This window comes from Triticum dicoccoides, chromosome 1B, assembly GCF_002162155.2.
Source record: "Triticum dicoccoides isolate Atlit2015 ecotype Zavitan chromosome 1B, WEW_v2.0, whole genome shotgun sequence".
In the NCBI taxonomy this organism is placed as follows: Eukaryota; Viridiplantae; Streptophyta; class Magnoliopsida; order Poales; family Poaceae; genus Triticum; species Triticum dicoccoides.
The window spans coordinates 680512288-680528230 of record NC_041381.1 but is presented as its reverse complement, the minus strand read 5'-3'; the positions used below and the strand labels follow the sequence as shown (position 1 = coordinate 680528230).

The following is a 15943-nucleotide window of genomic DNA, read 5'->3' as shown; positions in this document are numbered from 1 at the left end:
CCACCATAATCCACCTCGATAATATCGTAGCGGTGCTTAGGCGAAGCCCTGTGTCAGTAGAACATCATCATCGTCACCACGTCGTCGTGCTGACGGAACTCTCCCTCAAAGCTCGGCTGGATCGGAGTTCGAGGGACGTCATCGAGCTGAACGTGTGCTGAACTCGGAGGTGTCGTACGTTCGGTACTTGGATCGGTCGGATCGAGAAGACGTACGACTACATCAACCGCGTTGTGCTAACGCTTCCGCTTTCGGTCTACGAGGGTATGTGGACACACTCTCCCCTCTCGTTGCTATGCATCACCATGATCCTGTGTGTATATAGGATTTTTTTTGAAATTACTACATTCCCCAATAGTGGTATCAGAGCCTGGTTTTATGCGTAGATGTTATATGCATGAGTAGAACACAAGTGAGTTATGGGCGATACAAGTCATACTGCTTACCAGCATGTCATACTTTGGTTCGGCGGTATTGTTGGATGAAGCGGCCCGGACCGACATTACGCGTACGCTTACGCGAGACTGGTTCTACCGACGTGCTTTGCACATAGGTGGCTGGCAGGTGTCACTTTCTCCAACTTTAGTTGAACCGAGTGTGGCTACGCCCGGTCCTTGAGAAGGTTAAAACAACACTAACTTGACGAACTATCGTTGTGGTTTTGATGCGTAGGTAAGAATGGTTCTTGCTCAGCCCATAGCAGCCACGTAAAACCTGCAACAACAAAGTAGAGGACGTCTAACTTGTTTTTGCAGGGCATGTTGTGATGTGATATGGTCAAGACATGATGCTAAACTTCATTGTATGAGATGATCATGTTTTGTAACAAAGTTCTCGGCAACTGGCAGGAGCCATATGGTTGTCGCTTTATTGTATGCAATGCAATCGCCCTGTAATTACTTTACTTTATCACTAAGCGGTAGCGGTAGTCGTAGATGCAATAGGTCGCGAAACGACAACGATGCTACGATGAAGATCAAGGTGTCGCACCGGTAAAGATGGTGATCATGACGGTGCTTCGGAGATGGTGATCACAAGCACAAGATGATGATGGCCATATCATATCACTTTTATTGATTGCATGTGATGTTTATCCTTTATGCATCTTATTTTGCTTTTATTGACAGTAGCATTATAAGATGATCTCTCACTAAATTTCAAGGTGTAAGTGTTCTCCCTGAGTATGCACCGTTGCGAAAGTTCTTCGTGCTGAGACACCACGTGATGATTGGGTGTGATAGGCTCTACGTTCAAATACAATGGGTGCAAAACAGTTGCACACGCGGAATACTCAGGTTAAACTTGACGAGCCTAGCATATACAGATATGGCCTCGGAATAATGAGACCGAAAGGTCGAGAGTGAATCATATAGTAGATATGATCAACATAGTGATGTTCACCATTGAAAACTACTCCATCTCACGTGATGATCGGACATGGTTTAGTTGATTTGGATCACGTGATCACTTAGATGATTAGAGGGATGTCTATCTAAGTGGGAGTTCTTAAGTAATATGATTAATTGAACTTTAATGTATCATGAACTTAGTCTTGGTAATATTTTGCAAATAATGTTGTAGATCAATAGCTCACGTTGTTGCTTCCCTATGTTTTTATATGTGTTCCTAGAGAAAACTAAGTTGAAAGATGATAGTAGCAATGATGCGGACTGGGTCCATGATCTGAGGTTTATCCTCATTGCTGCACAGAAGAATTATGTTCTTTGATGCACCGCTAGGTGACAGACCTATTGCAGGAGCAGATGCAGACGTTACAAACGTTTGGCTAGCTCAATATGATGACTACTTGATAGTTTAGTGCACCATGCTTAACGACTTAGAATTGGGACCTCAAAGACGTTTTGAACGTCATGGACCATATGAGATATTCCAGGAGTTGAAGTTAATATTTCAAGCAAATACCCTAGTTGAGAGAAATGAAGTCTCCAACAAGTTCTATAGATAAAAGATGGAGGAGAATTGCTCAACTAGTGAGCATGTGCTCACATTGTCTGGGTACTACAATCGCTTGAATCAAGTGGGAGTTAAGCTTCAGATAAGATAGTGATTGACAGAGTTCAGTAGTCACCATCACCAAGTTACTAGAACTTCGTGATGAACTATAGTATGCAAGGGATGACGAAAATGATTCCCGAGCTTTTTGTGATGTTGAAATCGACGAAGGTAGAAATCAAGAAAGAGCATCAAGTGTTGATGATTGACAAGACCATTAGTTTCAAGTAAAGGGCAAAGGGAAAGAAAGGGAAACTTCAATTAGAATGGCAAGCAAGTTGTCACTCCCGTGAAGAAGCCCAAAGCTGGACCAAAGCCTGAAACTGAGTGCTTCTACTGCAAAGGAAATGGTCACTGGAAGCGGAAATACCCTAAATATTTGGTGGATAAGTAGGATGGCAAAGTGAACAAGGGTATATTTGATATATAGGTTATTGATGTGTACCTTACTAGTGTTTATAGTAGCCCCTGGGTATTTGATACTTGTTCAATTGCTAAAAATTAGTAACTCAAAACAGGAGTTACAGAATAAACAGAGACTAGTTGAGGGTGAAGTGACGATGTGTATGGGAAGTGGTTCCAAGATTGATATGATCATTATCGCACACTCCCTATACTTTCGGGATTAGTGTTAAACCTAAATAAATGTTATTTGGCGTTTCAATTGAGCATGAATATGATTTGATCATGTTTATTGCAATACGGTTATTCATTTAAAGTCAAAGAATAATTGTTGTTCTGTTTACATGAATAAAACCTTCGATGGTCATACACCCAATGAAAATAGTTAGTTGGATCTCGATCGTAGTGATACACATATTCATAATATTGATGCCAAAAGATGCAAAGTTGATAATGATAGTGCAACTTATTTGTGGCACTGCCATTTGGGTCATATCGGTGTAAAGCGCATGAAGAAACTCCATAAAGATGGACTTTTGGAATCACTTGATTATGAATCATTTGATGCTTGGTAACCGTGCCTTATGGGCAAGATGACTAAAACTCCGTTCTCCGGGACAATGGAACGAGCTACTGACTTGTTGGAAATAATACATACCGATGTATGCGATCCAATGAGTGTTGATGCTCGCGGCGAGTATCGTTATTTTCTGACCTTCACAGATGATTTGAGCAGATGTGGGTATATCTACTTAATGAAACACAAATCTAAAACATTTGAAAAGTTCAAAGATTTTCAGAGTGAAGTGGAGAATCATCGTAACAAGAAAATAAAGTTTCTACGATCTGATCATGGAGGAGAATATTTGAGTTACGAGTTTGGCCTTCATATAAAACAATGTGGAATAGTTTCACAACTCACGCCACATGGAATACCTCGTAATGGTGTATCTGAACATCGTAACCGCACTTTATTGGATATGGTGCGATCTATGATGTATCTTACCGGTTTACCACTATCATTTTGGGTTATGCATTAGAGACAGCTGCATTCACTTTAAATAGGGCACCATCAAAATCCGTTGAGACGACACCTTATGAACTGTGGTTTGGCAAGAAACCAAATTTTTTGTTTCTTAAAGTTTCGGGCTGCGATGCTTATGTGAAAATATTTCAACCTGATAAGCTCGAACCCAAATTGAAGAAGTGCGTCTTCATAGAATACCCAAAGGAAACTGTTGGGTACACCTTCTATCACAGATCCGAAGGCAAGATATTCGTTGCTAAGATGGATATTTTCTAGAGAAGGAGTTTCTCTCAAAAGAAGTGAGTGGGAGGAAAGTAGAGCTTGATAAGGTAATTGTACCTTCTCCTAAATTGGAAAGTAGTTCATCACAGAAATCAGTTCCAGTGATTCCTACACCAATTAGTGAGGAAGCTAATGATGATGATCATGAAACTTTAGACTAAGTTACTACAGAACCTCGTAGGTCTTGCAAAGTACAGTCCACACCAGAGTGGTACGGTAATCCTATTCTGGAAGTCATGTTACTAGACCATGATGAACCTACGAACTATGAGGAAGCGATGATGAGCCCAGATTCCGTGAAATGGCTTGAAGGCCATGAAATCTGAGATGGGATCCATGTATGAGAACAAAGTGTGGACTTTGGTGGACTTGCCCGATGATCGGCAAGCCATAGAAAATAAATGGATCTTCAAGAGGAAGACAAACGCTGATAGTAGTGTTACTATCTACAAAGCTCGACTTGTCGCGAAAAGTTTTTTGACAAGTTTAAGGTGTTGAATACGATGAGATTTTCTCACTCGTATCGATGCTTAAGTCTGTCCGAATCATGTTAGCAATTGCCACATTTTATGAAATCTGGCAAATGGATGTCAAAACTGCATTCCTTAATGAATTTATTAAAGAAGAGTTGTATATGATGCAACCATAAGGTTTTTTCAATCCTAAGAGTGCTAATAAAATGTGCAAGCTCCAGCGATCCATGTATGGACTGGTGCAAGCATCTCGGAGTTGGAATATACGCTTTGATGAGTTGATCAAAGCATATGGTTTTATACAGACTTTTGGAGATGCATATATTTACAAGAAAGTGAGTGGGAGCTCTGCAACATTTCTAAAACTATATGTAGATGACATATTGTTGATTGGAAATGATATAGAAATTCTGGATAGCATAAAGGGATACTTGAATAAGAGTTTTTCAAAGAAAGACCTCGGTGAAGCTGCTTACACATTGAGCATTAAGATCTATAGAGATAGATCAAGACGCTTGATAAGATTTTTCAATGAGCACACACCTTGATAATTTTTTTGAAATAGTTCAAAATGGAACAGTCAAAGAAGGAGTTCTTGTCTGTGTTGCAAGGTGTGAAATTGAGTAAGACTCAAAACCCGACCAAGGCAGAAAATAGAAAAAGAATGAAAAGTCATTCCCTATGCCTCAGTCATAGGTTCTATAAAGTATGTTATGTTGTGTACTAGACCTATTGTATACCTTGCTTTGAGTTTGGCAAGGGAGTACAATTTTTGATCTAGAAGTAGATCACTAGACAGCGGTCAAGAATATCCTTAGTAAGGACTAAGGAAATATTTCTCGATTACAGAGCCCGTCGTAAAGAGTTACATCGGTGCAAGTTTTTACACCGATCCACATGACTCTAAGTCGCAATCTGGATACATATTGAAAGTGGGAGCAATTAGCTAGAGTAGCTCCATGCAGAGCATTGTAGACATAGAATATTTGCAAAATACATACGACTCTGAATGTGACAGACTCGTTGACTAAACTTCTCTCATGAGCAAAATATGATCATACCTTAGTACTCTTTGGGTGTTATTCACATAGCGATGTGAACTAGATTATTGACTCTAGTAAACCCTTTGGGTGTTGATCACATGACGATGTGAACTATGGGTATTAATCACATACAGATGTGAATATTGGTGTTAAATCACATGGTGATGTGAACTAGATTATTGACTCTAGTGCAAGTGGGAGACTGAAGGAAATATGCCCTAGAGGCAATAATAAAGTTATTATTTATTTCCTTATTTCATGATAAATGTTTATTATTCATGCTAGAATTGTATTAACCAAAAACTTAGTACATGTGTGAATACATAGACAAACATAATGTCACTAGTATGCCTCTACTTGACTAGCTCGTTGAATCAAAGATGGTTAAGTTTCCTAGCCATAGACATGAGTTGTCATTTGATTAACGGGATCACATCATTTGGAGAATGATGTGATTGACTTGACCCATTCTGTTAGCTTAGCACTTGATCGTTTAGTATGATGCTATTGCTTTCTTCATGACTTATACATGTTCCTATGACTATGAGATTATGCAACTCCCGTTTACCGGAGGAACACTTTGTGTGCTACCAAATGTCACAACGTAACTGGGTGATTATAAAGGTTCTCTATAGGTGTCTCCGAAGGTACTTGTTGAGTTGGCGTATTTCGAGATTAGGATTTGTCACTCCGATTGTCGGAGAGGTATCTCTGGGCCCTCTCGGTAATGCACATCACTAATGAGTTAGTTGCGGGATGATGCATTACATAACGAGTAAAGAGACTTGCCAGTAACGAGAATGAACTAGGTATTGAGATACCAACAATCGAATCTCGGGCAAGTAACATACCGATGACAAAGGGAACAACGTAAGTTGTTATGCGGTTTGACCGATAAATATCTTCGTAGAATATGTGGGAGCCAATATAAGCATCCAGGTTCCGCTATTGGTTATTGACTAAAGATATGTCTTGGTCATGTCTACATAGTTCTCGAACCCGTAGGGTCCGCATGCTTAAAGTTCGGCAACCATCGGTATTATGAGTTTATGTCATTTGTTGTACCGCAGGTAGTTCGGAGTCCCGGATGAGATCGAGGACATGATGAGGAGTCTCGAAATGGTCGAGACGTAAAGATCGATATATTGGACGACTATATTCAGACATCGGAAAGGTTCCTAGTGATTCAGGTATTTTTCAGGGTACCGGGGAGTTACGCGAATAGGAGGAAGAAGTAATGGGCCTCATGGGCCAAGTGGTGGAAGAGAGGAGGCAGGGCGCGCGGCCCCCCTAGCCCAAACCGAATTGGACTAGGGGACGTCCCCCCCTTTCCTCCTTTTCCTCCCTCTCCTTCCTTCTCCCTCTCCTCCTTCCTTTCCTCCTCCTAGTGGGAGTAGGAAAGGGGAGTCCTACTCCTACTAGGAGGAGGACTCCTCCTCCTGGCGCATCCTACAGGGGCCGGCCGGCCTCCCCCCTTGCTCCTTTATATACGGGGGCAGGGTGGCACCTCTAGACACAACAATTGATCCCTTGGATCTCTTAGCCGTGTGCGGTGCCCCCCTCCACCATAATTCACCTCGATAATATTGTAGCGATGCTTAGGCGAAGCCCTGCGTTGGTAGAACATCATCATCGTCACCACGCTGTCGTGCTGACGGAACTTTCCCTCAAAGCTCGGCTGGATCAGAGTTCGAGGGACGTCATCGAGCTGAACGTGTGCTGAACTCGGAGGTATCGTACATTCGGTACTTGGATCGGTCGGATCGTGAAGACGTACGACTACATCAACCACGTTGTGCTAACGCTTCTGCTTTTGGTCTACGAGGGTACGTGGACACACTCTCCCCTCTCGTTGCTATGCATCATCATGATCCTGTGTGTACGTAGGAATTTTTTTGAAATTACTACGTCCCCCAACACTGTTTTGGAAGAGCCAATGAGGAACAAGAGGCTTATAGGCAATAGTTTGGGTGTGAATTGGGGACTTTACCTTTTATGTATTTAGGTATACCAATTCACCATCGTAAGCTGACAAACAGAGAATGAAAGTGTATCGAGGATCGCTTTGAGAAGAAACTGAATTGCTGGAAGGGCAAGCTCATGTCATATGGAGGCCAATTAATTCTGATTAATTCGGTTCTCACGAGTATGCCTATGTTTCTCTTGTCTTTTTTCGAAGTCCCAGTTGAAGTTAGGAAAAGGCTGGACTTCTATCAATCCTGATTCTTCTGGCAGAGCGACGAACTAAAAAGAAAATACAGACTCGCCAAATGGGATATTATTTGTCGACCGAAAGACCAAGGGGGTCTTGGCATTGAAAATCTTGAAGTCAAGAACAGATGTCTTCTCAGCAAGTGGCTGTCTAAGTTATCTGTAGAGACTGATGCCACATGGGCGCAGATTCTCCGTAGTAAGTATCTTCACTTCAAAACTTTGTCCCAGGTGATAGCGAGGCCGATGGACTCGCCTTTTTGGAAAGGGCTTATGAGAGTCAAATTAGCCTTTTTCAATAGGACAAAGTTTATAATCGGCAATGGAGCTAACACACGATTCTGGGAGGATACTTGGCTCGGAGAGACCCCCCTTGCGCTTCAATACCCATCTCTTTATAGTATTGTTCAACGACGTGATGCTTTCATTGCAACGATACTTCAGTCCACCCCCTTAATATTCAGTTCAGGAGGATGCTAGCCTGTAATCATTGGGAAGCGTGGCTCCATTTAGTGAGTGGACTGATGGAGGTTCAGCTGTCTCAACAGCCCGATCAATTACGCTGGAAGCTTACTAGGTCTCGAGAGTTTACAGTTAAATCAATGTATCTTGATGTTATCAATTTCAGCTCCATTCCTAGTTCCAAATATGTTTGGAAAGTTAAAGTTCCTTTGAAAATTAAAGTGTTCATGTGGTTTGTAAATAAACAAGTCATCTTAACCAAGGACAATTTGGCAAAGCGTAACTGGACAGGACCTACTAGGTGTAGTTTTTGTGATCGGGATGAAACTATCAAACACCTTTTTCTTGATTGCCCGTTGGCCAAAGTTCTATGGCGTACGGTGCACATAGCCTTTAACATTACTCCTCCGAATTCTGTCAGCACGTTATTTGGAACGTGGCTTAATGGGATAGAGTCCGAAACAGCGAGACACGTTCGCGTAGGAGTATGTGCTTTATTGTGGGTAGTCTTGAACTGCAGAAATGATTTGGTTTTTAACAGAACAACACATATTCATTTTTTTGCAGGTTATCTTCCAAGCCACTGCGTTAATCAGTATGTGGTCGCTACTCACTCTGACGAAGGCCAGGGAGCGTTTGGTTACTGGATCTATCCGATGGAAGATGGTAGCACGTGATATTTTCAACCGGTTTGGATGGCGGTCATGTAATAGGATAGGCAATTAGTTATCCTATCTTTCTTATGCCAGCGGATTGTGGCTTTTTGCGTAGTTTGTTATTGGCTCTTTGGCTCTTTGTGAGCTCTCCTTTACTTTCGTTTGAGACTTTAAGACCTTGTTGAACCTATTTGCTTATTTATAAAGTTGACCGTATGCATTGTTCGGATGCAGAGGCCGGGGAGCCCCCTTTTCGAAAAAAGAAAAAAAAGGAGGGTATTTGGGTACGTCGAGAGAGACGGAGACCGTATATACTACGGCGGGTTAGCGTAGGTACAATATTGGAACACTCTTTCTCTGAAGAAAGGAAATTCAGAAACAGGTGTGCATCAGCTTCATAATTTTGAGTCTGCATGCATGTAGACACAATATAAACTGAAGGAACAAAAGGTATATGCATCACTTGCAACTCATCAAAATACTAGTACAGGTGAAACCGGCTTCATCACAAGATCTATAAGCGAATCCAGTGATACATGATTTCATAATTGTACTACATTGGTGAAAATAAACAAAGAGGGGCGTTAGTAATAATACATGCATGTCTAGTGCAGATAATGGCGACTGCTTGAGAGCAAAACTCCAGACAGGGTTCCATCATATATGCTTCAACTTCTGCGCAACTTTTTGCTGCATGGTGTCGATGGAATGGAAAAAAGTGAACCTCCAACGCTTCCAGAAAATTAATGTTCCAAACCATAGCCAGAAACCAAATACAATTCCAGCGACCACTGAGTAGTACAGCCAGACAGCATCAAGTTCTTGTTGATGCTCCTTTACCCCGTATAGTGTTGTTGTGCCACTTGAACCATTGGTACATGCGATGCTCAGAGGGCGGCCGCAGAGCCCTTGGTTCTGGCTATAAATCGATGGGTCATTGAGCGTTTGAAGCTGATTACCATCAGGTATTTCTCCTGAAAGAAGGTTGTTGGAGAGATTAAGTGAGCTCAAGTACATCAAATCTGATATGCTTGATGGAATGGGACCTGAGAGCTTATTCCAAGAGAAATCAAGGGACTCCATATCTTTCATGTTGCCAATGTTGTTTGGGATACCACCGGATAAGTTATTTCTAGACAAGTTGAGGAACCGAATTTCTTGAAGATTAAGTAGTTCTGCGGGGATCTCACCGGAAAGAGAGTTGCTTGATAGATCAATGCCAGTCATAAGCCAAATTGCTCTATGGAAAGTATAATCTTGACCCTTCCAAATTATGTCAAGCTGGCCATCAATTGAGTAGTACACAGAACTCAGATCCATCCCTAGCGAGGTCCGTTCTGGCCATTTCCTGTGAGTAAAGCTAGCAAACCTAACTGGTACGCAACCTGTCAAATTGTTTTCAGCTAGGTCAAGTATTTGGAGATGAATGAGTTGTGTAACCTCATGAGGAATACTTCCTTGGAACATATTTGATCGTAGTCGGAGAACCCTGAGCGAAGGATTGCTTGCCCCTATCCAAGTAGGAATTACCCCGGAAAACTTGTTGCCACCAAGATCTAGAGTTATTAGGTTTCTGTAGTTCCTTACAATAGAGGGAAAGCACCCCGTGAAGCGGTTGTTAGATAGATGTAGTGAATACAGTGAAGAACTATTGTGTACTGAGAGTGGAACTTCTCCATCAATAGCATTGCTTGACAAATCTAGGTACGCAAGATTTGGCAAGCTCCAAAGGCAATTAGGGATAACTCCAGACAATAGATTGTCTGATAGATCCAAGGACTGTAAATAAGGTAGCTGACAAAAACTCCAGTCAATAATACCTGTAAATTTGTTTCCAGACAAGGAGATTAGACTAGCAAAAAACATGGAATAGTTACTTCCAGTGACGGGGTTCATAGTAGGAATCTTGCCCTCCAACTGGTTGGAGCTAAGGTCCAGGATTACTAACCATGACAAGTTGCCAATCTCTGATGGTATCACGCCATTAAGATGGTTATTGGACAGGTCCAATATTTCCAAGTGTTGCATGCTTACTAGCTCAGTGGGGATCATGTCGGTGAAAATGTTGCCAGAGAGGTACAGCCTAGACAGATTCTCCCACCGAACAATCTCCGGTGGGATGCTTCCGGTGAAAGAGTTGTTTGCTATATCGAACCTTGTGAGGGAGTTGGTCCAGTTTGTGAAGAAGTCTGGTGGAACAGTGCCGTCGAGATTGTTGTTCCCCATCACAAACGATTCCAGGTGCCACAACCTGGAAAAGGTTGTGGGCAAACCTCCACAAAGCTTGTTCCAGGACAGGTCTATGTTGATGAGACGAGTAAGGTTTCCCAGCTCGGAAGGGATGGTTGAACCTAAATGATTTCCACTTATGTCCAGATATTCTAGCATCCGAAGCTGCCCAAGTGACGCTGGGATCGGTCCGAAGAACGAATTGTTGTTCAGTTCAAGCTGAGCCAAACTATGCAGCATCCTGAGCTCCTCTGGGATTCCTCCTGTAAGATTGTTTTGTCCAAGGTTCAGAGACTCTAGTGCTGTGAGCACTGAGAGCGGACGTGGTATCAGCCCAGACAGCCTGTTGCTAGACAAATCAAGGTACATCAAGTGCTTGAGTTTGCTGAATTGGTAGGGTATGGGACCAACAAGGTTGTTGCTCATCAAGTCCAGATAGGTGAGGTTGAGTAGTAGGGATATGCTCACCGGGATGGTGCCGACGAGGTTGTTCCCGTAAAAGCCGAGCTCGGTAAGGCTACCGAGCGCGGCGGAGTACAAGGCGTCAAGAGTGCCACTGAGGTTGCACGATGAAAGCTTGAGCTGGGTAGCACGGCCGTGGGCATCACATGTTACTCCGAACCAAGAACAGGTCGGTGTGGTGTGCGACCACGAGGACAAAGAGGAGGAGTTGAGCAGAGTGGACTTCCATCGGAGGAGTGCTTGTGCTTGTGCTTCTTCTGCGTGGCTGGCGGCTTCCTCCGCCACGCATAGGTGTAGCAGCAGGCTCAAAGACACGAGGATGAGCATGCGATGGATTGCCATGACATTGACTGCAGGCTAGGGTGCTCGACTGGTGATGGCCGGATGAATGTGTTTGGATGGATGTGTGTGTATGGTAGACACTTTACTTTCTTGTGGGGAGCATGCATATATGTATTATGGGAGATTTTTTTTCAGAATGCGTTGGTCAATCATATCTATCTTTCTTCCGGTGAACCTTGAAATGTTGGGCCAAGAAAAGCTAGCAAGTGTTGGTGCGGGTGGAACGACAATCAGTCACCCACCGTTACTTGTCCACTAATTTCTCCACAAATCAGGTGTGGTAGTGCTAATTTCTTAGGCCTATTTTATAATGAAAAGCACAAAATACCACATCCAATAAGCACAAATATGCACTTACGCACAAATATGGTGTTGTGAAGTGCAGTGCGCCATCAGCTTTGCATCACGCCCGCGTGCTCAAGCTCAACACGGAAACTTCATATGACCAAGGCAAAAAGTTTGTAATAACATTTAAATCACCGGAACATTGCTGTGAATTTTGTTTCTCTGAACTTGCCACATCTCCGTTCCAGCAGGACTCCAACCCTGATTTGCACGTCTGTGGAATATTAAACATTGATGGCCTAATGTACATATTTGGGCTGGTTCTTTCGTAGCCTTCAACGTTTAATTATCCACAGACGGAATCATCAGTGAATTTTATTTAACTTTCATTGTGGCACAGCTCTGTCACTTCCTGCATAAAATTACTTTAAACAACTAAGAAAGATAAATAAAAATAACGAGACTAGTTAAATGTTACTGTATGTATGGAGTTGTCACTTGTGAGTTTGGTCGTGTATGTACATTAGGCCCTGCTTCTGCTTTCTTGTTGCCTGACAGTTGGTTGGTTCTTGGTTTTGTCACTTGGGACTGAACTGCAGCAAGCCTGAAACTGCACTCGGACATTCAGAGTTAGAACTCCCACCAATCTATCTGTCATTATTTTTCATATGAACATGAGCGTGGAATGCAGTCGAGTCCCCTATGAGGCTGTGACTGTGGGCGGTACCTGCTGTGCTGCCGTCTTCATTCTGCTAGCTACTGTATTTAACACGGCAGGAGGTTCCGCTCAGAATGTGAACTCCCCACCCAAATAATCAAGGAAGAATAACATGTGTCTGGGTCAATTGTGCGATCGATCGATGGAGTCTTGTGGTAAGATGGCCCATCAAAATTCAGACATTAATGCCGATCTGTCGCTGCATATTCTTGTGATCTCGACTAAAATCTAGGTGATGCATTCTTGTAGAACAGCATCAGGAAGATGCGATTTCGGCTGAATTCAGCCCCTGCAGCGAAAGCATGCAGATCGCCATCCAAACTATCGCGCTACATTAGCCTGTAGGCATTTGTATCCAGCCGTCAGGTTGCTCTGTAACATTCAACTAATCATTACAGTAGTGACGGAAGGTGTAAAAATCAACAGGAGCACTTGTTGTTGCCCTTGTGCAAAGCACATTACACGTTGGTGTTAGTCAAACATATTTTCTCTGCCAGAACTAGTGCGGACTGTATCACCTATTTCTCTTGATTAGTTGTAGTCAGCAATGTGGACTGTATCACCAACTCCCTCCGTTAACAAATTCTGCTTCTCTCAACTCCTCACATCTCCTTCCTCTTCCTCTGCATCTTTGTTACAGCGCGACTCTTAACACTGACGGCAGGGAGCAGAGACGCATAATAAAATTCTGTCACTTATGACATGATCGTGAGACTGGGACTTCAGATACCGTCCCAGCCAAGATGAGATTTTACTGATTTCCAGGAATACATCTTCATCACCATCCTCTGCCTGGAGCTTGCATGCTCATCTCCAGTTGCAACCCCTTTACACTGTTCAGGAAATTGAGTTCGTCCCTTTCAAGAAACTACATATCGCCAACCTTTTGCCATGATCAGCTTTCGTGGCGACTAATACGTCGTACGCGCTGACCCTCAAGTGTTAGTTAATAGACTATAGCTAGGCAGTGAATGAAAGAATCATGCAAACAAACCTAGAAAATATACTAATGGAAATCTCACTAAAGTGATAGAGCTAGACTGCTTTAAATCAATCCTAGAAATATTCACCAAATACTTACGGAAATTTTAGAGATTCTGATAGGCCAACTTACAGAAATCAACACAAAGAAATCAGACTATTTATATCAGGCAGACATTCTTGACTAAACTAGCAGAAACATGGCTGCAGCTAGTCCGCTTGTCTGTCTCAATCTGAGTGATTAATGACTTGCTGAGAAGTTGTAATCAATTGCATACAAGGAAATAAACTTTATACTACATACTTTCAGTGTTTTTTCCATTAAAGCAAATACACAAATATATCAGCTGTAGCTAATATATAGATGGTCTCAGCTTACAATGACATTGAGTAGGAGAGAACTAGCAAGAATACCAAATAAACATAAAAACACACAAATACCAGTAACATTCAAGCACCTTGTGCATTTGCAAGTTTCGACTTTAATCTTTGGCTTGGGCACCACCCCCTCAGGCCTCAATCCTGGTTTCCTCCATAGTAGCTGACAAAGCATTCCATTGCTGAAGTGAATAGACCATTTTGTAGAGCGTTATAAGGGTGTGACAACACTAGACAGACAAGCAAAGGCAGCCACTTTTTTTTGGACTTTGGACAAAGGGCAACACAGTCTAACACAGTTGGAGCATCCACATACGAATCAGTCGAAGGGATCAGCCATTGACAAATCATGGGTATGTACGTGGCGAGTGAATATATTTCTGTTTACTTCAATTCGCGCACCTTGAGAAGCTCTATTCTCCACTTGTAGCAGCCTTAAATAACAGTCGTCGTTGCGGTAATAAGAGCCTCCGATTTCCATTTTATTCAGCACTTTGGCATTCAAAAGAAAGAACTTGGCAAAGTCAAAAAATGGCCTATAACCACCGCAGTAATTCTTGAGAACCACTTCTTTTAGATGGAGTTCAAGGCATTCAATTGTATCAAGTTGATCATACTTCCGCACAATATTCATATTCTTTCCTGCATTCAACTGGGGATAGAAAAAAGAAATGATATTAAGGCAGATGATAACAAATTAGCACCTAAAACAGAGGGAGTACATCATACGTCTGAAACCATAATGTTTTGACATTTCTAGCAACAATATGAACACTCACAATGACATAGAGCTTCACCAAGCAGGGAAAGCACATGAGGAAGTCAATAACTAAATCCAGATTAGGACTTGATTCAAGAACCAAAATCTTCACTGAGCGCATTTTGGTTGTCATGGTGACAGCAATCATTTTCTAGAAAAAAGAAACCAAGTGTGTCATATAAGAATAATAGGCTGCATATAGGAAAGCTGAATGTGTGTCTGTCCTTGCTACTACCTGAAAGACTCTGGTTCCAAGGTGGAGTGTAGATATGCCTTCAGACAAAAAACCAAGTACCTCCAATTTAGGAGCCCGGATGACTCGTATGGTCACCGGACCATCATCTGGATAAATCGGTAGCAACCTCTCAAGGCAAGGTGCATCGTCAATGACCAGCTCCTGGAAGGTGATGGCATCTTTGACGCGAGGAGCATAGAAGCCGATGCTCTTGAGAGTGGGCGAGCTAATGCAAAGGCGACCAAAACCCATGTTATGTAGTGAGACACTTTCCAGAACAACACATCGGGAGATCATGTTTTGCAAAGAGTCCTCCGAGATGCCAACATCGAACAGGATGAGCTGCTTGAGGTGCGAAAAACTTGGCAGCGCAGACAGGCCGGGGAATTGGCAGCCGCCAAGCCTAAGCACAAACAGTGTGGGCGCGAAGCGTGTCAGCGAGTGCGGAGGTAGCGGGTAGTGGTTCGTCCTCTTCAAGTTGGTGACCTCGAGGTCCTGGAGGCCAGTGAGCGCCCTGGAGTGAAACCAACCGTCGACCTCGCCTAGGATGTTGGGGAAGAAGATGAGGTGCAGCGAGATTCGACGGGCCGGGCCGGGATGGTCGGAGAGGATCCTGGAGACCAGCGCGACACGCGAATTGCTGTCACAAAGATTATTATCAGCGCCAAGGTTGAGAGGCGCATTGGAGGAGCGCCAGAGAGGACGCCACCGACGAGAGATGGCTTGCGTGCGGGCACCATCCTTGGTGGGAAGGAGGGAGATGATGGTTCCAAGCCAGAAATCAGGGAGGCGGCTAATGAGATCTAGGTCGTCAAGACTTCCCCGCTCCTTGTTGTTGACCCTTGGTGGTACTTGCTGGTCAGCGATTCCCATAGATCTATGCCTCTTGGGAGCACGAATTACCTCCACCTCCGCGGCCTCCTCCTCCATGGTCGAAGGTTGGCAGTGATGTGGTACGAGACCGAGGAATAGGGATCTAGATCT

At 43.1% G+C, this 15943-nt stretch overlaps 2 protein-coding genes across 2 annotated transcripts; both read right to left on the bottom strand.

Annotated features, from left to right (window-relative positions):
• Positions 1-9202: 9202 nt before the first annotated feature.
• LOC119350911 (probable LRR receptor-like serine/threonine-protein kinase At1g34110) lies at positions 9203-11602 on the bottom strand. The gene has a single exon (XM_037618521.1). It carries the CDS (start codon positions 11600-11602, stop codon positions 9227-9229), a length of 2376 nt encoding a protein of 791 aa, XP_037474418.1. The 3' UTR covers positions 9203-9226.
• A 2305-nt stretch (positions 11603-13907) lies between these two features.
• Positions 13908-15889, bottom strand: LOC119350910 (F-box/LRR-repeat protein At3g26922-like). Its single transcript, XM_037618520.1, has 3 exons — positions 14960-15889; positions 14744-14875; positions 13908-14616 (listed from the first exon to the last, which is right to left on the bottom strand). The coding sequence occupies exons 1-3, from the start codon at positions 15887-15889 to the stop codon at positions 14284-14286; spliced, it is 1395 nt and encodes a 464-aa protein (XP_037474417.1). The 3' UTR covers positions 13908-14283.
• Between the last annotated feature and the right edge of the window lie 54 nt (positions 15890-15943).

What these genes read in the sequence shown, in the direction of transcription:
- LOC119350910 (XM_037618520.1), bottom strand. Translation starts at nt 15,889, where the DNA reads ATGGAGGAGGAGGCCGCGGAGGTGGAGGTAATTCGTGCTCCCAAGAGG. An exon ending in TTGGAACCAGAGTCTTTCAG is followed by an intron (nt 14,876 to 14,959) that starts GTAGTAGCAAGG and finishes TCTTTTTTCTAG; the next exon opens with AAAATGATTGCTGTCACCAT. An exon ending in TGGTGAAGCTCTATGTCATT is followed by an intron (nt 14,617 to 14,743) that starts GTGAGTGTTCAT and finishes TTCTATCCCCAG; the next exon opens with TTGAATGCAGGAAAGAATAT.
- LOC119350911 (XM_037618521.1), bottom strand. Translation starts at nt 11,602, where the DNA reads ATGGCAATCCATCGCATGCTCATCCTCGTGTCTTTGAGCCTGCTGCTA.